Raw genomic sequence first — 25,384 nt, forward strand, 5'->3', positions numbered from 1 at the left:
TCTTAGGCAGTGTCAGTGCATTCTTTAGTCTAGCTTTTCTAATCATAGCTTTACACTTCTAACTTTCATCCCAATGGAATCTTGTGTACATAGTTTATGTGACAATGAGTAATCTTATATTCTGAACACATATACTATACTAGACACTGTTATGTATATCAGAACTATAATCTGGACCAAAATATTAAGTAATTAATACAATGAACATTAATTGAATGTTTAGAATTTGCAATTAGTATGGAAATTAAATAGTAAAATATGCTGGGCACCACACATATAATCCTATAGGATTCAGGAGGCTGAGATCTGAGGATCATGGTTTGAAGCCAGCCTGGGAAGGAATGTCCTTGAGACTCTTATCTCCAATTAACCCTGAGAAAACCTGAAGTGGTGCTATGGCTGAAAGTGGTATAGTGCTAATCTTGAGCCATTTAAAAGCTCAGGGGAAACACCTCGGCCCTGAGTTCAAGCCACACACCAACCAAAAAAAAAAAAAACTCAATGGAAAACGTAAAAACAAATGTTTAGCTTTATAGATTTTTACACTCCAGTGGGGTAAATGACACAATAATAAATATAAGTAAATTAATTAAGACCTAGTTGAAGTTAAATATATAGTGATAGAATGGTGGTCCCTAATTCTTGGCAAGCAAGGAAAGGAATATGCCCAAAGCATATAAAGTTCTAATTATACAGGACAAATTAGAGATCTAGTATATAGAATGGTGACTCTAATTAATAATATTGTATTATACACTGGAAATTTGCCAGGAGATTAGACTCTGAGGCTGTTACCACATCAAATAAATGTTAACTTTTCCACAGAAAAATATGTTAATTTTCTTGACTCTAGAAATCATTCTATATTATATATGTATGTTTCTAAAGAATGAAATTATAACAACAAATTAGCCTACAACAACCTGATTAGCCTTTATCTGTGATTCACAATTCAATGCAGCCTCCATTTTGCAAAATAAAATGAGAACTATCATTGGGCCTTAGTAGAGCAGTGGATTTTGTAAAGTGTGAACAGGGAAACAAATGGAAGAAAAGATGCTGGTTGGTTATCATCTAGTTGCTTTTTAAATAAGAAGTGAAACAGAAGGAGCTTCCTTATGATATTGATTTACATAAACTAGATTTCCCTTTTAGGAAAGCAAAGGTCTGTTTCCTTCACATTTTCAGTTTAAATGGCACTTAACAGGAAAAACTCCATTGTTTATTTGGTCTGGTCTGTGAGGCCTACTAATGCAGAATGTCAGTTCAAAATATGTTTCCATGTGTATCTATTTAACAATATCAAAGTGTTGTTATATATACTTTACCAATTATCCAATCAAAAATACTGGTTGTATTTCAGTGTAAAGGGCAAAATTAAAACAGGCAAGGAAAAGAAAACCTAAGGTTGCAATTACCAAAAAGACATTCAAGAAAAGTTCACTGAAGAGATAAATGAGGATGGAGGAGTAGAGAGGAACTAGAAAAGACACAGACTGTAATGTCAGGAGACATAGGCTGCTGTGTGAGTACAATCAGAAATTGAGGAAATTAGTGGCTGTCCAAATTGTACAGGAGAAGGTCAAAGACTTCACTGATTTCCATATTGTTTAAGGCAACTTCAGATAGTATAAGATATTTAGCTTTTATTTGGAATGAGGTAGAAAACCATTCATGGATTTTGACCAGAAGAGAATGACCAGGCTTATATTTTGAGAAGTACAATTTAATTGTTAAGATGAGAGGGCAAGGTAGGGGAAACAATGACTTGCCACTGCTACTTCTAGAGCAACACAGGAAGTTGGGGGGTCACTGGCTGACACTTAGGATGCTTAAGAAAGTTAGAAGTGTGACAATTCAAATACACAGCAGTCACCTAGGGAAGGGGGAAATGGAAGGACAAAGGGAATACACCGCTGAGCTGAGCACTAGGAAATAGCAACCTCTATTTAATCATCATGGATTTGAGCAGTCTATTTGAGCTATATGTCTCCAGCTCCAGAAAGAAAATGGGCACAGCACACACATACACAGTCTCATTAGACACTGTGCATTTTCAATCATGATGAAGAAAGAGAAGCTTTGGAGCAGAGGTTTCTTTGCATAGCATTGATGATACGGATTGACTCTGGGATGAATACAAGCTGGAAAGTGTGACATGGTAAGGAGATAAAGAGTGTGGTGCAGTTAGCCAGGACAAATACAATTATGGATTATAGTAAAGCCAAAACTTATTAGACAAAAGTGAATGGTTTCAAGTTATGAGAATGAACTCAGTTTGAGCTGAAATTATGAAGGGGGAGATGTTACCAGTAATGAGATGTATAAATCTACTTAAAACTCACAATAAACCAGGTGGTAGGGACTTGTATTTATAATCCTAACTACCCAGGAGGATAAGGTGCACAGGCAACTAACTCATAGTAACTCATAAGATAAACATGATCTCCATTTTACATTTGTGGAAACTGGGAAATAGAAGAATTAAGTAAACTCTCCTGTGTCACATGACAATAAATGGCAATTCAAGAGTGGAATCTAAGGGTGACTGGCACTTCAGACCTACAAACTAAGATTTCCCTGCCCCCATACTTTCCCCAAATTCCAGCAGAGAGTTCCTATTTGTCTTCCCTCCCTTCAACTTCTCCATCTGAAGTCCCATAATACTTTTGGATTCCTTGTCTTAATATACTAGCCATTAAGTATCCTATTGTAATTTCTTAATGGGTCTCATTCTTTTGACTCAATTGTAATGATCTTATATGCCATTCTGATGAATTTTACTCAAGATTGTCCCAGTAGCAGTCTTTCAGAACTACCTACTTCTGATATATTCCTAACCTGCTTCCGCTGTCCACTTTCTAAAATAAAAATGTTGTATGTTTCTTTTATGCATAAGGTATTTTCAGTGATTCCTTATTTGAATTCTAAAGTCTCTGCTATGGTAAACAAGGTTCTTTAACTGGCTCAATATACCCAGTCTCTCACAAACCTCCTTAGACACTAGAAATCAAGGATAATTGAACTACTTGTACTTTCATAAGTACACCTGTTCGCTCAAGCCTTTGGAATCTTGTATATGTTAATAAATCAACTTAAATCACTTAATTTTAGAATTTTCCTCGCCTTCCTAAGTAAGACTTAAAGGTCACTTTTGTATAATAGAGTAAATACATTGACTATTACACCTCTTAACTATTTAAATGCTCATACTTTAAACAAATTAATGAAGTTGCTCTGCCTACAAAATTGCTTAATCTGCTCAAACTGATGGCCCTTGAGCCTTTTCAGTCTATGAACTCTCATTAACTGCCCTGGAATCATTCCATACTCTCTTGCCTGCTATAAAGTTTAAGGCTTGTTTTTTTTTTTTGTTTTTGTTTTTGTTTTTGATTGGTCATGGGGCTTGAACTCTGGGCCTGGATGCTCTCAGCTCAAGGTGAGCATTCTACCACTTCCAGTTTTCTAGTGGTTTATTGGAGATAAGAGTCTCCTAGGCTGGCTTTGAACTGTGATTCTCAGATCTCAGCCTTGTGAGTAGCTAGGATTACAAGTGTGAGCCACCAGTGCCCAGCTAAGGCCTGGTTTTAAGAAAATCATTACTTCTCACAGTTAATATAATCTGATATTTTATTCTTATATATATAAATGATCTTCAAAAATTATATCACCCACATGTGTACATATTGAGCAGGAACTTAAACCCAATCCTAAAAACAACTAGTGATGAATAGAGCTGGAGGTATGACTCAGTGAGGGAATGCCAGCCTAGCAAGCACAAGACTCTGAGTTCAAACCCAAGTAACCATCCTCTCTCTCTCTGTCTCTCTCTTTCTCTGTCTCTCTCTTTATACACACACACACACACACACACACACACACACACACACACACATGCATTTATATATGTAGTAAGCAATGTATCTTGCACCTTTCCGGATTCTTCTTTTGTTGTTATAGGTGACATCGCAGTGAAAATCATTATAAATAATGGTTTCTCTCCACCTGACCATTCTCTATTTAATACAGTTTTTTGTTTTCCCACACATTTTTTATACTACTTAATTGTTTAAGAACACTTCAGATAAAGGAACAGATAATTTGAATGGTTTCTAAAAAAATATTTTAGGATAAATATTGAAAGCTTTTAAAATTAGTTTTAGTTGATTTTTTTCTCAGATTTTAAACAAATATACTAGTGGAGTAAATAATAAGTAATATTGATTAGGTAGAAATGTTTTACTTTTTAAAAATAATTAATTAAAAATTTAATATGCTTATCCTAGGCTGGGCCCAGACCTCTGGGCCAGGATGCTGTCCTTGAGCTTCTTTTGCTCAAGGCTAACCACTTCAGCCACAGCTCCACTCCCGACAATTTTGGTAGCTCTAGATAAGATTTCCATGGACTTTCCTGCCTGTGCTGGCTTTGAATGGCTGTTTCTGATCTAAGCTGCCTGAGTAGCTAGGATTACATGTATGAATCACAGGTAGACGAGTTTTATGTAAAACAGTAAATACAGTAAATATTACGTTCCCTGTGTCCCGACTGTATTATGTTCTTCCTAAGATATTTTCTTTACTATTAGAGCCAATTTATCATTAAAAATAGAGTTTGTAAATGGTGGAGCTTCTTAGTTCTCAGAGAAGAAAATAGAAAATTTAAATTCACATATATTCATTAAATTTGCTTCCAGTGATGTGAGTCCCACATCTCTTCCTTCTACACTGTATCTGTGGCGTGGCCACGTTGTGATGTTACAGAAGCAGAATCCTACGTATCTCTACGTACAACACCCTCAGACAACCATATGCCACACTAGCTTCTCTTCCGATCTTACTTTTAGACAATTTTAAGAATTCTACATTATACATTGTAAATATGGTGATTAAGTCTTAAATAGCATGAAATATGTGAAGTCTTTCCTTAGAGCATGTGTTAAACTAAGTCATTGCTCCTCAGAATGTCAGAAGGTCTGTTAGGGCGTGAAGTAGGGTATGTATCTCTTCTTCACACCCCAAGTATTGTGGGAGCTTCTAGTTTCTTCTATCACTTGTCTCTGTCTACTGAGAGCTAATAATGACAACTGCAGTGAGAAACACCAGTCAATGAGAGGAAGGAAGAAGGCATCTGAATTCTTTCATCTGATACTAAAATTTGGATGTGTTCTCTGTTGCGTTATTCCCCAAGCTAGTTATAAAAGTTCCCAAAACGTGGAGTCTTGAGAAGAGGTGTGAACACTTGAATAAGGATGTATCTTGCTGCACCCAGTTTCAGTATTTTATTTTATATCTCTGGCTGCTTTACCCCTGCTTTTCCATTTACCTCTTTATAGTTAATGAAACGATGTATTTTCTGGAAATCCTTTATATAATCTACCAAAGGCTCCTGTCTAGGTAGTTTTCTTTTTTGTCAAAAATAAGTGAGCATAAAGGACAATGTCAGTCCTCAATAAATGTTTCATCAGTGTCATTACTTAATATTCATTTAATTAATATTCATTATAGGTCAATTTATAATTGTCATCATAGTAATGATAGGTAAAAAGAATCTCATTTTCCCCCATATTTGGAAATGAGAACTCAGACTCAATTTCATGGCATTATTCATGCCAGATAGCTGCTTTTTATTTATTCAACTTTTCAAATGCCTAGGATTAAATTGACATACAAATTCCCATGAGGTGCACATTAAATGCAATCTTGTTATAATATTTTTATGCCAACAATCAGTTTGGCTTGGCATATTCTTTAAAGGAAGAAATCCAGGAAAGATGGACAAATGAAATGTCTCTAAGTGATGAAACAGCATCTGTGCTAGTAGTATAGACCATTTACCTGTAATATTATTCTAGTGTAGATGACTCTTCTGGGCTATGAAGAAGCCATCTTTATGCTAGCCTGGGTTATAACATGTAGCATATAAATATTTACAAGTAGGATCTAAGTTCATGCGTTATGGATACTTACATTTGTATCTACTTAAATACATATTGTAAAGATCTATTTTAGGAGATTTATATTTAATAGGATGTTAAAATAATGCCATAATTTCTATGGCATTCTCTGCCTAAAATATAGCTGTATATTGTCAATATACACCTATATATCTATATATTATAACATACACATTATATTTTTAAGAAGATAAAATATGTCATGTCAGGTTTATCACAAGAATTTACACAAAATAACAATGAAGAGGAAAAGTAATGGACATCAAAACTATGTACTAATACATGAACAGCAACTAAACTAGGATTAATTTTTTTAAAATCTTAGCTAGAGATTCAGAAGTAGAGCACATGTCTAGCAAGCACAAGGCCCTGAACTCATACTTGTCTTGCTGATTCCATATTGCAAAGGAACCCTATTATTTTAATGTTGACTGGCAATATGAAGGTGATTATAAAGTATGTACATGCTTGCTGCATTTTTACTGCTTACTATAACCTATTTATTTTCACTTTTTACTTGAAACTGAGGAAGTATTTCTATGTATTGATCTATACATCTATTATAGAGATAGTACAACCATCTCTCTCACTCTTCTCTTGTATGTTTGGTCCCTCGTTCAACTTGGATTCCCCTTTTCATGAAAAATGATAGTTCTGTGGGAGCTTCAATGCTTACTCCCTGCTCTTTGGTACAGATGATAAAATTGGTCACTTTCTTAAGTGTTTGGACTTTTCCAGCCTCGTTTGCTTAAGGAATCCAAATTCTGAAAGAAAGCTCTCTACACAGAATGTTTTATTCTTTATTATTGCTGTTTTATTCTTTATTATCGTGCTCTTATTTTATGCCAACCACAGCATTTTTTACTATATATTTTTATTGTAAAGGTACTGTACAGAGGGGTTGTAATGAGTACATTTCTTATGGAGCATTGTTACCTCCTCCTTTGTTGCTGAAATAAGGATACAGGTTGACCCATTGTAACAATGAGCTATACAAGACACTATGTTGAAAACAAACTTTACAACTTGGGGGAAGGGAGGGAGGAGTTGGGAAGGTGGGAAGGGAAGGGTTGGGAGGGGAAAAACAAGCATGCAAATCATTTTATTTCAGGACTATTTCTTGAGCATTCTTAAATCATGCAATGGTCATATTTTCAATAACCTTTTTTGAATCCTAGGATTCTTCACCTTCAATTTCTTAGAATTCCTTAGTTTTATCTCTTCATACCTCATCCATTTCCTAATTTGCAATAGAAAAATTCTCAGAGAAGATTTACTCAACACATTTGTGTAAATGACTACCTAATATCATGATCTGGGTGCAGCAGTTCAATTTTGTTTTTCCTCTTCATTGTGTGTTGTCAGTCATACCAGCAGAAGAGCTATTTATTCACATGTATTTGCAAATGGATCTGAGTAGCTTTACTCTTGCTTGCCTTTTTATATAATCATAAGTATATATAGGTATACAGGCTCACTGTCATATTTCTCCCTTCCTCTACCCATTTTAGTATAATTTCTGACTACAAAAATTCATCTAGAACCATAATTGCACTGCCTGTCCAATCTCAGTCCAAATGGGTGCTCTCAGATTGAGTTCTTGAAAGGCAGAACATACATCCAGGATTTAGCTTTCAGTGACTTCTGGCAGAAAGAAACATTTCCCAAGATAAACACTTAAGAGATGAAGATTAAAAGAAAACCAGAGGCAAACAGAGCAGAAGTCATCTTAGGCAAAGGCTTGTCTTGATCTGAACCATGAGGCTTAGTGCCAACAGTCATCCTGCAGGACTGTTCTCAACTTAAGGTGAGGGCATGGGCCTTTGCTATCACACAACAGACAATTTGAAGTTTATTCATCTGAGGCTCACAAAGTTGAGTTGTGATGATGAAATTATTAGTGAATTTCAAATTTGAGTCATGTTTAGTTTTGAAAAATCACACTTTGAACATTTTATAATAGTTACCGCAAAGTTGGAAAAGCTGATGATTGTTCCGTTGTTGTGTTAATATAAATTAGTCATTAGGCGAGACTGAGAAATGGCTCACATCTCAAGCAAAGTGAAAGAATATTTAGAATTCTAAGAAAGATAAGACATCCTTTGTGACAGGTGACATTCCTAGGAGAATCCACTCTTGTAAGCCAAAAATTCTTCAGGAACTCTGTATATAAATGTATATATATTATAGATACATAGATATGTATCTATATATAGATAAACAGGATCTCTAATATATTATAAAATCATAAGATCCTATTTCTGAGAATCATTTAACTATATATAATATATAAAAATGTATATATTTATATCATATAATACATATGATATATAAGTATCATATATGTTAGATTTCCACAGTGCTTAAAACTGTTTGAAATGCTCTCCTCTCATGTCCTGTAACATTTACCCATTCTCTTCCGAGTTTTATTTTTGCTCTCTAGCCATGCTTTGTCAACACTACTGAATAATGAGTCTTCCACTCTTCAGTGTGGGTCAGGCTGCCACTTTGGGTTCTCTTCTCGTCTATGTTATCTCTAAATTGTCTTCTCCTGTTTCATCACCGTAGCCACACTTCTGAATATGTCTCTGGAAGTTGTTTTCTCCATATTCACCTAGATTTATATAATCTGCTTCCTCTTGTATATCATGCTAATACCTCCCAATCACCATACCAGGAAAGGAACTTAAAACACTTACCTTTCCTTATGCTCATTGAATAGCACAGCTATTCTTGTCACCCACACAGAAAAGGTGTATTTATAGAGCCAGCATCTAATTCAATTCTGAGGAAGGCTAGAGAGATGCTCAAGAGATATTTACTGAGTAAACAAAACATATTTCCCTCAGCCCTTCTTTTGTCCATCTGTTCTCAGTCTGTTTTTCTGAGTCCAGAAGGAAGTATGCCAAACAATAGTGTAAATATAAAGCAAAAATTAAAGTGAATATAGGACAAGGAAGTTATTTTCACAATTGTCAATTCATAATTAAATTTCATTGTTTTAAATTCATAAAATTGAATTTAAAGTATGTGAGGATAAAATAATATTAGTGGATAACAAATGAGAATCACATTCAGTTTTGGAGATTATACCTGACGTGTTTTATAGTTCTTCTGAAATTTTGAAAGCTTGTGATTTTTATACTATTATAGTTATACAAAATATCAAATATCTCATATTAGGGAACACTGCAGAATTCAAATCAATATATGTTCCTCTGGATATTAAGTTATATTTAAGTATCTGATTTTTAAATATGATTTAGACAATACAGTCTTTCATGTAAAAATATCATAATTATTGATTCTTCTTAAAGTATATCAGAAAATGATTGTTGATGTTTATTTCAAAATCAGATAATTCAATATGAATGCATGATATTGTTGAAATTTTTTGTTCTTTGGTAGCAACTACTCATAGATAATACGGAATATTAATGAGTGTTACTCAAACATAACTGTATCATGGAACAACTATTACAACATATCTTTATTACTAATCTTTAAAGAAATGTTGTGTAAAAAGGAAAACAATTCTGGGTGGCATGATCTTCCTGTGTGCATCCCATTATCTCCTTTATTCTTTGGTTTCCAGTCAGGTGAGGTTACTATCCTGTAGAATACTATATTAGAATATAAGTAAATACAAATGCAGAACATTAAAATGTGTATAATCTTACAACCGAGATCAGTTTTCTTTAACTCTATTAAATACTTTTTCTTTAAAATGTGACAATTTATAAATCTGCTTGTTTACTCCCATATACCATATAAAATAAGAATTTGCAAAAGAGCCTGTTGTTTTAGTACTCATCCAAAAATTCTATTGTAAAATAATGTAAGTCTGATTTTAAGAATGGGTGGCAAAATCTTTCAGCACAAGTTTTAGAATATTTTATTGTGAATCTGAACATTTTTGAAGAAATGTGAAAATCCCCGATACTTGGAAGTAAGGGTGCAGATTCACTATTACTTATAGCTCTGTATGTCTTCATGTTACTATTGATGACATTGTTCTGAACTAATATGGAGTAGTCTCCTTTATAAAGATTTTTTAATTAATTGTTGGTTCAGTGCTGTTTTAGTGATTATGAATGTATGCCAAGTAATAGAGACACAAAGATTAATAGTTTGTAGGTAGAATTTTTTTGTATGTCTCATCCACATAATGTCCCCTATTTCCTTCCTTGCATGGACTATTTTTCATTATATTTTATGTAATCTGAGTGTGTGGTGTGATATATTCTACATCCTATAAAATATATATTCTTAGGTGCATACATATGTTCTTCTTAAAGAAAACATGCTGTTGAAATGACTTAATGTCTTAAGTAATTGAAGTTATTTTTAAGGGAAAAATAGTACCTTTTTAAGTCTGGGCATTCCCAATCATCATGTAATAACATATATGCAGAACATACAATCCTTACTTGTACTTTAAATATATGGGAGTGAAAAACTACTTTATACTTAGAGTTAAAATGATTTTGGCCCACCAAATATATTTTATTCTATGATATTTATTTATGGAATTAACAGAAAATAATAGCACCTCTAGAGTCCTAGCCAATTCTCAAAGATTTAGTAGCCATGCATATTATTTGCTTTTCAAAAATATTCATAGTTACTGGTCTATTTATCAGGAGTTTGTTACAGCCTAAGTGTCACATCACATAGCATGGTTGCTATTTCAGCTAAGTGGGTTGAAATATAAACAGTGTATGCAGACATCAAGTGATAGTTTCTTAATAGATGTCAGATCCTCTTTACTACTATCCTCTTATTCCAGCAACATTTTAATTAATTCACACTGATTGAATAAATGTACATTGAGACTTGTTTCCTAATGAGGGCGCATTTAGAAGAAAGGTTCTGCATCATTCTGATATCCTGTGGGTAATTATATTCTAATTATATGGTCAGGGGAAAACAGTCTATAACTCAGTCCTGATATTGTTCATTGGACCCAATTAATTACATGCACATAATGAAAGTTCATGATAAGGTTGACTGGCAGTTAGTGTAAAATTTTTAACTCAATTGAATGGTAGCCTAATGTGAACACAGAGACTGGACTTTAGCATAGTTAAAAGACATAAGATCAGTTGTTATTTAGTGAAATAAATGATGAAAAAATATACTATAAACTATTTCTTTATAATTTAAAGCTTCCAGGAATGATAAAAAGAAAAACTAAGCTCTTAATGTTATGATCAACATCTGCAGTGATGCTTTTACATTCTGAAAAGCCGGTATACAATTTAATTATGCAGTGAGAAATTCCTACAAGTAGCTCAGGCTTTATAGAAAGAATAAGTATAGCAGAATGTACTATAAATTAATTTATGGACATAAAATATATAAATATTAAACTTATATGGTATTTTGGATGAGCTATTGTAATCTATCAACTATACATGTTTAATATTTATTTTTATTGTAAAGATACTGTCCAAAGGTGTTATAGTTACATAAGTAAGGTAATGTGTACCTTTCCTACGGAGCATTATGACCTCCTCCTTTGTTTTCTCCTACCATCCCTTGACTCCCCACTTCTCCAGCTTCTCACTCCCACCCTCCAAAGTTGTAAAGTTCATTTTCAACTTGCACATCTCAATGTTACAACATGTATCTTTATTTCAGCATTTTGTTATTTCCCTTCCGCTCCCCAAATCAGAAAAAAATGTATATACAAGATGTAGAGCACTGGAATTACGTGAGTGAAAACATGTTATACCATGGGGGAAGAAAATACAAAAGAAATGAAGAAATCATACAGTACATTATAAGTACATTAAAAACAACAGCAGCAAAGATAACACTTCTTGTGTCCCTATTTTGGGGTTCATTTAGCTTAGCATCATCTTATATGGTCATATGTACCTAGCGTTTGACCTTTTCTGCTTGTCCTAGACATATACTAGTTATTACAAATAAGGGAAACAAATAAGGGAAACCTATGTTTCTTTGGGCCTGGCCTGGATTACTTCAGTTAATATAACTTTTCCCAAATCTTTCCATTTCCTAAAAAATGGGGCAGCGTCATTCATTCTGGAGAAGACACAGAATTCCATTTATAATATTATATATATGTATATATGTATATGTATATATATATATATATATATATATATACACACATACATATGTACCACATTTTTTTGATCCATTCATCTACTGAGGGGCATTTGGGTTAGTCCCATATCTTAGCTATGGTAAATAATGCTGCAATAAACAAAGTTATTCTGGTAGCTTTAGTATGGCCTTGTTTGTGATCGCTTGGGTAAATGCCCAAAGTGGGATTGCTGGGTCATAGGGGCGCTCTATGTGGAGTCTTTTGAGGAACCTCCATACTGCTTTCAAGAGTGGTTGAACAAATTTACACTCCCACAAACAATGCAGTAGGGTTCCCTTCTGGCCACGTCCCCTCCAGCATCTGTTGTTACTACATTTCTTTATTATAGCCATTCTAACTGGGGTGAGGTGGAATCTCAATGTTGTTTTGATTTGCATTTCTTTTATGGCTAGAGAGGTTGAGCATTTCTTCATGTGTCTATTGGCCATTCTTGTTTCCTCTTCAGAGAAGTCTCTTTGTAAGTCTTTATTAATCAGATGGGTGTTTCTTTGAGGATTTGTTGATGGGGAATTTAATTTTTTGAATTCTAAGTATATTTTAGATATGAGACCCTGGTGTGTTGTATGGTTAGTGAAGATCTTGCTCTAATCCGTGGGCTTTCTATTGATCTTGGTAGCTATGTCCTTTGCCATGCAGAAGCTTGCAGCTTCATGCAATCCCATTTGTCCAACCTTTCTTTGATTTGTTGTGTTTCTGGATCTCTATTAAAAAAATTTTGGCCTGTGCGAAGGAGGCCTAGGGTTTCTCCTATTACATCCTGTAATGTTTTCAGGGTGTCTGGTTTGACTCAAAGGTCTTTGATCCATTTGGAGTTGATTCTGGTGCAGGTTGATATACAAGGATGTAGCTTTAGTTTTCAAACCAATTTTTCCCAGCACCATTTACTGAAGAGGCAGGCTGTCTTTTTTCCATTCTATTCTTTTAGCTCCATTATTGTAGATTAGGTGACAATAGGTCTGTGGGTTCATTTCTGAGTCTTCAGTTCTATTCCATTGGTCTTCAGGTCTATTCTTGTGACAGTACCAAGCTGTTCTGGTTACTGTGGCTTTGTAGTAGAGATTGAAATTTCATATTGATATTCCTTCAGCACTGTTCTTTCTGCTAGGGATTATTTTTGCTATTTGGGGTCTCTTATTGTAACATACAAATTTTTGGATTGCTTCTATTTCTTTGAAGAATGAGGTTGGGATATTGTTAGGTATTGCATTGAATTTGTAGATAACCTTTGACAGTATTGCCATTTTCAGGATGTTAATCCTCCCAATCCAGGAGTATGGGGAGATTTTTCCGCTTTTTCTGCTTCTGCTTTGAGATAATCATGTGGTTCTTTTCCTTGCTTTTGTTGATGTGATGAATTATTCATGTATATTGAACCAGTTATGCATCCATTAAATGAATCCTTTTTGATCCTGGTATAAGATTTTTTTATAAGTTGTTGAAGTTGATTGGCCAAAATTTTGATGAGAAGTTTTGCATCAACATTCGTCAAAGAAAATGGGTCTACATTACCACAAAGATACCCACAGGACAGGATATTGGAAACGAACTTTGCAACTTAGGGTGGCAAGGTATGGGGAAGGGGTGATAGGAGTGTGGGAGGTGGGGAAGGTAAAGGATAGTGGGACAACAACAAGGAAGGGAAGGGGTACCAGTGATCGACAAATAGTGTACTCATTGCTTTACTCATGTATCTGTAGCTCCTCTGTACAAAATCTTGACAATAAAAATTTTAAAATGTAAAATTGTAAAAAAGAAATGGGTCTATAGTTCTCTTTCTTTGATGAGTCCCTGCCTTGTTTTGTGATGAGGATTATAATGGCTTCCTATAAAGAATTTGGACTCTAATTCATTTAATTCTGATTTAATATTAATGATTTGTTTCCATCTATTGGATTGGGGTTTAGCTTGACGCTCTTTTTCAAGGAGCCTCAGGTGCCTCAATAAATTGTTGGTTTCAGATCTCTCCAATTTGTTGATGTAGGAACTCAGAGCTATAAACTTGCCTCTGAGTACTGCCTTTGCTGTGTCCCAGAGGAACTGGTAATCTGTATATTCATTTTTGTTAAATATCATGAACATTTGAATTTCCTTTCTAATCTCTTCCATAACCCACTGGTGGTTCAATAGTGTGCTGTTTGGTCTCCATGTGTTATAGGATTTTCTTTGGTGGCTTTTGGTGTTGAATTCGAATTTTATTCCCTTGTGGTCTGAGAGAATGCAGGGCATAATTTCAATGTTTCTGAATTTGGACAAATTTGCTTTGTGACCTAAAATGTGGTCCCTTTTGGAGAATGTTCTGTGTGCTGCTGAGAACCACGTGTATTCTGATGCTGATGGGTGAAATATTAGGTAGATGTCTGTTAAGTCTATTTAATCTATGCAGTTGTTTAGATCCGATGTTTCTCTGTTGAGTTTTTGCTGAGTTGATCTATCTAGTGGGGATAGTGGTGTGTTAAAGTCCCCAACAATTAATATCTTTGGATCTATGTGAGATCTGAGGGAAAGTAGTGTTTCTTGGATAAATTTGGGTGCTCCATTATTTGGTGAAAAATATTTAGAATTGCAATATCCTCCTGAAGGAAAGATCCCTTAATTAGTATGTAAGACCTTCTTTATGTCTTCTCACTAATTTTAATTTGAAGTCTATTTTATGTGATATTAGGATTGCAACTCCTGCCTATTTATGGGGGCCATTTTTTTCTAGCCTTTCACTTTCAGAATATATTTGTTTTTGTGTGTGTCTCTTGAAGGGAGCAAATAGAAGGATCTTGCTTTTTGATCCAACTAGATAATCTATGTCACTTAATTGGAGAGTTAATTCCATTACTAGTAAGCGTTAGAACTGAAAGATGTTTGGTAGTTCCTGCCACATTATCTGCCTTTTGGGGGCTGTGCCAACTGGGTTCTTCCTGTGATTCTTGGATTCTCTGTTTAGGGGCTGTTTCTTGGGCTTTCTTAGGCTTTCTTGTGCTCTTGTTGGCTTTCTATGTGTAGGCCATCTTTAAGTATTTTTTGTAGGGCTGGTTTGGTGAAGATACATTGTTTCAATTTTTCTTTGCTGTGGAAGGTTTTTATTTGTCCTTCAGTTATGAAGGAGCATTTAGCTCAGTATAGTATTCTTGGTTGATAGTTGTTTGTCTTTAGGGTGTGGCATACATCATTCCAGGTGCTTCTTGCTTTCACTGTCTCTGCTGAGAAATCTGAATTATTCTGATTAGTTTCCTTTTAAACATGATTGATCTTTTCTCCCTGACAGTTTTAAGGATCCTTTCCTTTGTCTCAATTGATCCTGTGCAGATTATAATGTGACGGTGGGATATCCTGTTCTGGTCTGGTCTATTTGGGGTTCTAAAGGCTTCTTGTATCAGAATGGGCCTATCTTTTTGCATGTTTGGGAAGTTCTCTGCTAGGATCCTGTTAAATAAATTTCTAGACTCTTCACTTCTGTCTCTAGGCCCTCCTCTCCATCCATTTCCTTTAAATTACACCTTCTGATGGTGCCTTCCAAATGTTGAATAGATCTATCATATTTCTTGGATTTGTCTTGAATACTTGTCTGTTCTTTCTCTATAGTCTAGGCTGTCTTCAATCCCAGAGATTTGATCTTCTGCATGGTCTAACCTACTGTCAAAACTTTTTACTATTTTTTTTCCTTGCCTTCTAATTGGTCAGATTTGGTGGCTTCAAATTCTTTGTTGTAGCTTTGTTTTAGATCTTGTATGGACTTCTTTACCTCTTTAATTTGGTTTTCAGTGTTCATTCTCAAGTTCTTTAGTTGATTGGTTATACTTTCATTGAACTCCCTTTCCTTCTGTTAGGTTTCAATCAGAATTTACTTTGTGGCCTCCATGGATTCTGCCAGCTTTCTGTTTGTAGATTCTATGATTGCGTCTATTAATCTTTGTTTATTCTCATTCCCTTCACACAATTCTTCTATTAATCTTTGATTAGCGTCCTCACGCTCATGAAATTCCTGTTTTAATCTTTTGGTTAGCCTCATCATGTTCATGGATTTCCTTATCATGCTTACAGAGTCCTTTGCAAGCTTTCAATCTTTTCATTCAGCATGTTTACCACTAGTGTTTGTAGAGTATCTTGGGAACTCTCCATTGGATTATTCATTAACTGCTCTGTTGTCTGATTATCATGAGCAGGAGTTGAGATACCTAGACTTGTCATTTTTCTTGTGTTTCTCTGGCTTTTTCTGCCCATTTGGGTATGAAAGCAAAACCAATTCTGTTCTAGAACACTATTTTAAGGCAAGCATCAACCAGAGCATCAAACAGATTGTTTGATGCAGTCAAAATGAGTACATGTACAATCTAGCTCAACAGATACAATCTAGTTCAACAACAAACAACTAGTGATCAATAGACTAATAAAATCAAAGAATGCATCAGCAGACCAGAAATTAATAGGTTTTGGGAGAATTGTGAGGAGAAAATAAGATTAAAGGAGTGTGGGGAGGGAAAGGGAGAGAGAGAACATAACCAGGACCTAAATTCAGAGGGGGGGGGAACGGATAGGATATGAGAAGAGAGAAAAAGCAAAAGAAAAAATGAAAAAGAAAAAAAAATAAAAATGAAGCACTCAAAAAATTCTATAAGTTTAAAGAAATAATATTACAATTAAGAAGTTAAGGCTGAGAGTTTGTGAATTAACTAATGGATATCTGAATTAAGTATGCATTTGATGAAGGAAAAGGTCTAATAATCAAAGATGGGTATATATCTGGGGATGAACAGAACACTAATTAAGTAAAGCAAAAAACAGGAAGGGCTCAAAGGGGAAAGAGTAGAAAGAAAATAAAAACAAAAAACCTTAAAATAAAAATGATGAAAAAAATAGAAAACATTTTTTAATTTAAAAAAATAGGTAGACAAAAGAGTTCTTCGATTTTGGGGGGAAAGGGTATCTTATGTCTCTCCTGTGTCTGTAACCAGTCTCTTGGTGGAGCCTCTAGTTTGTTTGTGGTTTTGGTTTGGCTGTGGCTTGATTAGTTTCTTAAATCAGTTTGTTTAAGCAGGCAGAATAAAGCTCTGCCTTAACAGGGACTTTATGACCCTCTTCCCAGGCTAGTTCTGCAGGAGGGTGATCTGCTCTGAGTATCACAAAAGAAGGAGATGTTTATTTCCTCTAGCTTGGAGTTGCTGTGATGAGGCTAGGTTTGCATAGGGTTGAGGCCTGTCAGCAATCAGTAGTTTTTCGCTAAGGGGCTAACACCTGAAACTCTCACACAGCCAAACCTGGAGACATTCTCAGGATTTATGTTTACTGAGTTTCCAATTTTTCTTTTACCCTCCTTCAGCTGGGTCTGCTGCCTGTGCTACAGTGGGGTGGGTCAGCCTCTGGCTCTGTTTACTGAGTGAAGAAAGTCACTGCTCCATGGGGGGAGCTTCTTCTGCCTGGGAAGGGCAACTTTCCCCTATGGTGTAGCTGAGCACCTCAGGTCAGGTTCCTTTGACCAGCTGAATGGCTTCTATTGTCTTCTTCCAAGACCTGAGTTATGGGCTAGCTACGCTGGTCCTTGGTCTTTGTCAGTATCAAAGATGGACCTCTTCTCTGGTGGTGGGGGAAGGGCTACCTTCCCACCACTGCTCTGTGAAAAGGAGTTGAGGACATCTTGTGTGGTACTCACACCTTTCCCTTGGTTTCTGGGCCATCCACAGTCTGTGACTGTCGGTGGTCAGCAGGATGAAGATTTCTGCTCCTTGTTAGTTCTTTCTGTGGTGAGTAGAATCCGCCTGCACATCTACTCTGCCACCTTTGTCCTGGGCTCTCTCTGTTGATATGGAGGCTGCAATAGCAGCTGCTGCTTCTGCTGCCGATGCTGTTGCCACAGACACCAGTGAGTGCTCCAAGCTGCCTGAATTTTTCCTCTCTGGCCAAACTCTCTGTACTATGATGGTATACTTGGTATGACTCTCTAGCCTTGGACTTTTCACTAGAACTCTAAAACTGGTTTCTACTCGAGATCTTGTTTACCCCCCTGCTTCTCCTCTGCCATCTTCCTCCGGAAACCTCAACTATACTTTTAACCTTTCCCAGAGCACTTGAAACCCTATAATACACACACACACACACACACACACACACACACACACACACACACACACACACACACACACACACACACACACACACACACACTGGTAATTATTATTTGTATATGTTGCAAGAGTTCTAAAGAATTATCTGAAGATATAAACCATGAAGAGTATTTTATAGCAATTTTTATTGTGATTAAGTGATTACATAAATTTCACAAATTTCACAGTATTGTGAGAGAATGATAAAGTTCCAAACACATTTTAACCTTCATGGGGCAAATTGTCTTTATTGTGGTCTATAAAGTTTATGAGCTTTGACAATAGTTATTTCTTCCACATCGGGTGATATGTACATTTCTTTCCTTTTGTTTAGTGTCAGCTGTTCCCTCTTTCCTGCTCATTCCCTTCCTCCCATCGCTGCCATTGAGTTGCTTAGTTTGTTTTGATCAATGACCAGTGCAGTTGATGAGTCCCACTGTTGTATGTTTCCCCTGTCATGAAGAGTATTTTTGAAATGATCACTATGCACTCCTATTAACATTTCCTTCTTTCAATTTCATTATTGTCTTTGCTCAATCTTTGAAAATGTAATTATCTGGATTCCAGGAAAGCAGAAATATGTTCTTTTTGTTTGGGGTCCCCTCTTTTCTTCTGTCCTGTTTATAATGCTTCTCTTTCATCTCTTCTCTTCTGTTCCATTCATTCTCTCTCATCAAATCCTCAACTTAGCTGTTTTCATAACAAATAAGCTGCTGTTTCTCTTTCCTCTGCTCATTACCAACAGTTATGTTTTCAGATGAAGACAATGTTAACTGGCCCATGCTTGCTGAATCCTAAAGCTGGCAGTGAGAACTATGGGAATCTTTCCATTATAATTTTAATACAACAATTAAATACAGATAATGCAAATGTAGCCTTTGTGATAGATTATAATTTTAAACCTATTGAAGCTCAATGAATATCAGAGGAAAGTAAAGTATACTCAGTAGTCATGATCTAAATTTGTTTTCATACTCATTCAACACACAAGACATAGAGACATAGGGAAAATGTGCCAGCTATTCAAAAAGGAATAGAAACAAAGGAATGTTATATGTTGGCTGAGAAATGGAGAGAACAGAACCCAGGAGAGGAATCTCACAGGTTGAGTGGGACTTGAAAAATTGTTTTACAAGATTATAAATATGCAAATATTCTTAATTACCTTTAATTGTTGATATTGGCTTCATATATATGTATATATATTATATATACATACATATATATATACTAGCACACACACAAACACATACACATATATTATTGAGCATTGATCAGTGAATAATATTCTGTTACTAAGTGTATTTTTAGGTGCCAATCATTCAATTTTATTGATAGTCAGCTTCCTAAATTGAAAAATATGGTGTTCTATTATGCAGGAGGATTGAATGTGTCCATAAATGCTAAGTAATGCTTGCAAAGCACAAACCCTCTTATTCAAGTATAGGGCCTAATTATATTAATCTTATTTTAACCTTGAAATATCTGATAAACCTTTTAACATGATAAATTTGTTTCTATTATATTTTAACTAAGCCAAACCTCCAATATTTTCTATCAATATTTTTATTTTTCCTGTGTTAATTTGAATCATATTGTCAAATTAAAATAATTACACACCAGAAGACTATACTTAAAAATAGTATAATTTTAAAAAATTTCTTGGATATTACATTGAACTTAATAAATGTCCTTAAGGCAAAGCATCTTTTAAACTAATTATCTATACTGTGTATTCTACCTAATATTAAATAGATGCTGACTAAATAAGATCACTCACATTTTTATTTAGTCACACCTTCTATTTAATAAAATAAATGTATACAGTTCCTCTATTAATTCTTAGAATTATATTCTTGAAAAATTTCAAAGAACCAAAATATTTCTTTATTCATCCTCAGTATTTAAAAATACATACAGATAAGAAATGTACCCATTACCTTACTCATGTAACTGTAACCCCTCTGTACACTAAAAAGGAAGAAATATGACAGTTATTTCCCTAATAAGTTACTACTTAATTTTTGTAACCTAAGTACCATTTAAAATTTTTTTATTTTATTGTAAAGGTGATGTACAATGAATACATTTCTTTTTGAACAGTGTTACCTCCTCCTTCATTTTGTCCACCCCCCTCCCCCCCACCCCCCAGCTTTCCCTTCCCCCAAGTTGTAAAGTTCATTTCTAACATAGTGTCTAGTGAGTATCTCTGATGCATCCATTGTTATTGTAAGTTCAGGAATAAGCTACTCATGGAAATGTTAGCTTAATGTACACCTCTCCCCTGCTCATTTTAATTGTAAATGAAATCCTATATAAGTTGTTTTATCATCTTTTTCCTTCAGTAAACTTCACCAGACTTCTGGTGTTGCTCTCAGAAGGCTGAATGTCACAAATAATCTTCAGGGCTGTGTTCTCTTTCCTTATCCACTTCACACCATCTCCTCTCTATCAGCCTCCTTATAAACAGCTGTCCCATGGCTTACAACTATGAAAGTAAGCAGGACTCAAAGTGTGGGTATTCAGTTGTACCCATTGGTAGCAAATAGACAATGCTTCAGTTTCATCCCAAAGTCTTTTTTGATACCTACATTGAGATTTTTTTTTCCAGTGTGACATAGTCCTCTTATCAGATCCATTTTGCATATTTGCATTATCTTCTTGGCCTTTTTAGGTCTTGCATTTCAGATCCTGGCAGTGAACATCTACTTCTGCTTTCCAAGCTCCATGTCCTTTGGGAAAACTGCAGAACTTTTCTATGTGGGCTTCTGGCATCAGAAATGTGCTTTTAAACAAGTCCTTTGTTTATAACTCATTGATAACAATCTTTCTTCTATTTGCTACTTCTCTGACCCAGTACCCTGTTTACCTATATTTCCTTATGTTTACCCCAAGTCTTTGTAGCTTTTGCTTTTATTTTCCCACTGAACTATCCCCATGCTATGCCTTCAAAAATTTCATTGCTTTTGCTAGATTATATGCATTTTCTGATTTCATTATAAAAACCTTTTATAGAATTTTTGTACCTGCCTTTCCAACAAATTGCTCTCCTATGGACATGCACAATGAATATTAACTCTACTGAGACACAAGGCACCTGAGACTCTGGAAACTTCCTAAGGAACATCTTACTTTAGTTATTTAAGAGTCTTGGAGTTTTCTGTTGTATGGCTTAAGATGGAGACAGAATACAGTATATAGGATTTGTAAGACATCTAACCTGGATTTGAGGGAGAGCAAGTATTTATGTATCATGATAATGATGGAAGGAGTGTATTGATGTCTTATAATGTTTACCTCAGACGTTAACCTTCAACGTAAAGCTGCACAAGAAAGATAGTCTGTTGACATACAGCTTTGAACTGGTCCTGATAAAAACTAAGCACATGTTGTTCACTATCCATTGTCTCCAGACTGGGTTTGACTTAGAAGTCAAGAATATTATTCAAATCAAGAAGCTTTCAAGGAAATCTCCACCACACCTCTTATTACCTCATCTTCCAAGCAACAACATTTACTTCAGTAGTATTTTCCTGCCATTGGGGCTCTTGGCCAGGCTTCTTATGTCTAGAATTCCCTTTTGATTAGGAAAATGCATTGGAGTATTCTCTATTCATACTATCAAAATCTTGGAAGTGGAGTTGAATTCCTGCTTACCTCATCTGTCTCTCAGACTGTCCAAGAACACAGACATCCCAATGTGAATCAGAAAAGATCACCATGAGCATATTTATACAGTACTCTCAAGAAAAATTCTATTTGCTCAATTATATTTTTGCTTTGTTACAAATATTAATGGAATAATTTTTCCTCTTTCCAGAGTACCACAAAATAAATCCAACTATAAGCTTTGACTACATCAACAAAACAGAGTAAAATTCAGCACTATAACCTATGTCTACATTGAAAAAGCTATGTCTACATTGAGTATTTATAGGAAGAAGTGAGATGTGGAAAGAAAAAAATGTGATTAAAGAAATAATATTTTAAATTATGTTCTCTACAAAGGATGATGAAACCTAGAATTGAATTCTTTTCTCAATCTATGAATGTAGTACAATAATGTATTTGAAATATCTGTGAGACTGGCAAGTAGTTTTGTCAGGGCATGCTGCATTGATTAAGCTATATTTTAGATAAACGATTTCACAATCTACTCTGCTCTGTGGTTGAACATCCCATGTTTAGCAAAAATATAAACATGTTTATTTTTATCTAAGAAAACCTAAACAATATTACCAGGCAGATGTTTTTCCAAGTTATTCATTAACTCACAGAAGGGTAGTGACTTCTGAGTCTTCATGATATTTTGTTTGCAATGTGACTTTCTTTTTCAGGTTTAACATGGACTTTTCTTTTTCAGCAGACTCTCCCCACTTCAGGAAGTTCAGCTCCAGAGGTATGTAAACAAAATAAGTAAATAAATACATAAATATAAAAATTCAACTTGCAACTAAAGGTCATTGTACATATTAGTAATTTACTAACATTAATTTATTTCATATTCTGAAATTTGGAAATATTATATATATGTTATTTTCAGTGATAAGATAGGCTTAAAGAATTCTCAACCCAGATTGTGACAAAAATTAGGATTCCAATTAAGCAATTAAGTGTTCCAAAATATTCAGAGAATAATAAGTGTCATTCCCATTTGTTATGCTAAAAAGTAAATATTTTGTTAAAAATCCAAAAGGACTTGATCATGTGAAGCCAACAAATGTAGCTTTAAATAAGAGTATGTTGAGAAACTATTGCTCAATTTCAAGAGCTCATTTAAAAGAGAGCATCTACTTTACTCACACAATGCACCATGTTGTATAGAAAGTTATTGCAATAACATATAGCCACAGAATAAGTTTCTGCTCCTTTGAAACTCAGTGTAAACATTGTTACAAGTTATTTTTTGTGAAATGTTAGCTTTACCTTTGATAAATGAAGCAAAGTTTCCACATTGTTCTGCAATATTCCTCTAGTCAGTTGCTATTATCTCAATAGGAAATCCCCAAATGATATGCTTTTCCTTTAAATTGGAACTGCCTGCTTTTGAAAGTATTGCTTATGACTACTACAGAGGGATATCAAAATAATTAAAAATAACATAAGAAAAGCTCACCGTTCTCCAACCACCCAAAAATAGTTTGCTCAGACATGTGTTTTACATAGGAACATGAAAAAATTAAGGCTAGTCATAAAGCTGGAGTCTTAGGAATTGTGTAAGAATATAACATGTATAGAATATACATGAAAGCACTGTTGTTTGCAATTGTGTTGCCATATGCTTGTGCACGCTCAAAATTAAATTACTTTCGCAAGGATCTCAGGATTTCTTTCATAGAAATCTTGTGTTTCATATCCACATAGGAATTACCTGTATCCAAATTCACGTTCAAGTTTAGGAAATGGGAAGCATCTCTTGGAACTTTATTTTCTTAATATTTATTCATTTTTATATTAAGAAGTTGTACAAAGGGATTTCAATTCAATATGTAATTTTGTGGGTACAATGCATCTTGCCACCCCATGCATCATTCTTCCTCCTATTCCTTACCCCATGGGTCCGCTCAAGGTACCAGTTACATCTTCACATAAGACTAGCTTTACACGAGGCACCAATGGCTCATGTCTGTAATCCTAGTTAATCAGGAGACTGAGATCTGAAGACTGAAGTTCAAAGCCAGCCACAGCAGACACATCTGAGGGACTCTTCCCCAGTTTGCCAGTAAAAAAGCTAGAAGTGGATGTGTGGCTCAAGTGATAGAATGAATGCTAGGCTTGAGTGATAAATGCCAAGTAAGAACACAAGTCCCAGAGGTCAAACCCCAATATCAAACCCCAGTAACCACTTTATATATATTCATATATATATATATATATATATATATATATATATATATACATGCATATAGAAACAGATTTTTGTTCTATTTTCTTATTTCCCATCTCCTCAGGAACACACCCAATATCTGCATAATTATTCTCATTTATAGTAACTTAAAAAGCAAATAATATACAATAAAAATACCTCTTTTTAAAATTTTTTATTGTGAAAATACCATACAGAGGGGTTACAATTACAAGGGCAAGATAATGAGTACATTTCTTATCAAACATTGTTGCCTCCTCCTTTCTTTCCCCTTCCCATACCTTCCCATCTCCACCCAACCCCCTCTGCCCAGCCTAAGTTGTAAAGTTCATTTTTCAACATAACGACTTGTACATCTCATTGTTGCAATGGGTCCACCTGTATCCCTATTTAAATGGTTTGTTTTTGCCCTTCCCCTCCACAAGTTATACCAACATCAAATACAATGAAAGCAGGGGTTAAAAAATACCTCTTTACAATGCTACTCAACACTACTACTACTACTATTATGGTCTAAACACATACTATAATAAAATATAAATGCTTGATTTATACTTTATAAATTGCTGTCATTTATTGAGTATTCATTTTATGTCAATACATTACCTGTGTTTTCTGAATTTAGCCCTGCATGAATCTTCTTATTTTATGAGTGAATTGATTCATGACAACAATAGTAAATAACTTGCTCAAACTTGTGCAGAAGAAGAAACAAAGCTTGGAGTGGACACAGCTCCCTTGTTTGCAGTTTTAATTTTTGTGTTTGTCACTATTGGTAAACAGTTGTACAAAGGGGTATAAATTCAACATGAGTACGATGCATTTTGATCAATGTTAGCCCTTTTGTTTTTGTAATATGTACATAGGAAATCTTTAACTGTAATATAGTATTTATTATATTCATGCTTAAAACTTCATAAAATATGTTTAGAGCTAATGGCTACTTTGATAATTAATTTTGCTGCCAATTTCAAAGGATTCTTGGTAGATTTAGACCTTTTACTATTTTTCAGAAGAATTTGATCCTCTTGGCCAGTAAAATATTCAAATCTCATAGTAAGTTCATTCTACTTGAAGCTATAGTTTTGAAGTAGAAATTAAGTGGTTTCTCTGAACTCTTTTGTGAACACTGTGAAAAATGGCTGGGGGTGTCTAAATATTGTGACTATGCCCATGATACCTTGCCTTAACGGTCCCAGGTTTCTGGGATGTTCTTATAGCCCAGCCCTAATGGCAGAAAGAGGCCTGTTTTCCTGAAAGCCAGCTATGCTGGGACAAAGAAAGCAAGTTCCTGGATTCACAAGCAAGATGTGCTTGACAGTAAAGTACTTTGTGGCTT

General features: G+C 34.8%; 1 protein-coding gene across 5 annotated transcripts in view; it reads left to right on the forward strand.

Moving 5' to 3' along the window:
- The window catches only part of Dgkb (diacylglycerol kinase beta), a 617,161-nt gene that overhangs the window by 203,843 nt on the left and 387,934 nt on the right, over positions 1-25,384 (forward strand). For 3 of the 5 annotated variants that reach the window (XM_069996159.1, XM_069996163.1, XM_069996160.1), the window contains one exon: positions 22,543-22,578. In XM_069996159.1, the coding sequence (XP_069852260.1) occupies positions 22,543-22,578 (36 nt within the window). The remainder of the gene's footprint in view (positions 1-22,542; positions 22,579-25,384) is intronic. The other 2 variants (XM_069996161.1, XM_069996164.1) reach the window with 1 other exon arrangement.

Source organism: Dipodomys merriami, unplaced genomic scaffold (assembly GCF_024711535.1).
Source record: "Dipodomys merriami isolate MVZ:Mamm:240054 unplaced genomic scaffold, mDipMer1.0.p SCAF_5, whole genome shotgun sequence".
Classification (NCBI taxonomy): Eukaryota; Metazoa; Chordata; class Mammalia; order Rodentia; family Heteromyidae; genus Dipodomys; species Dipodomys merriami.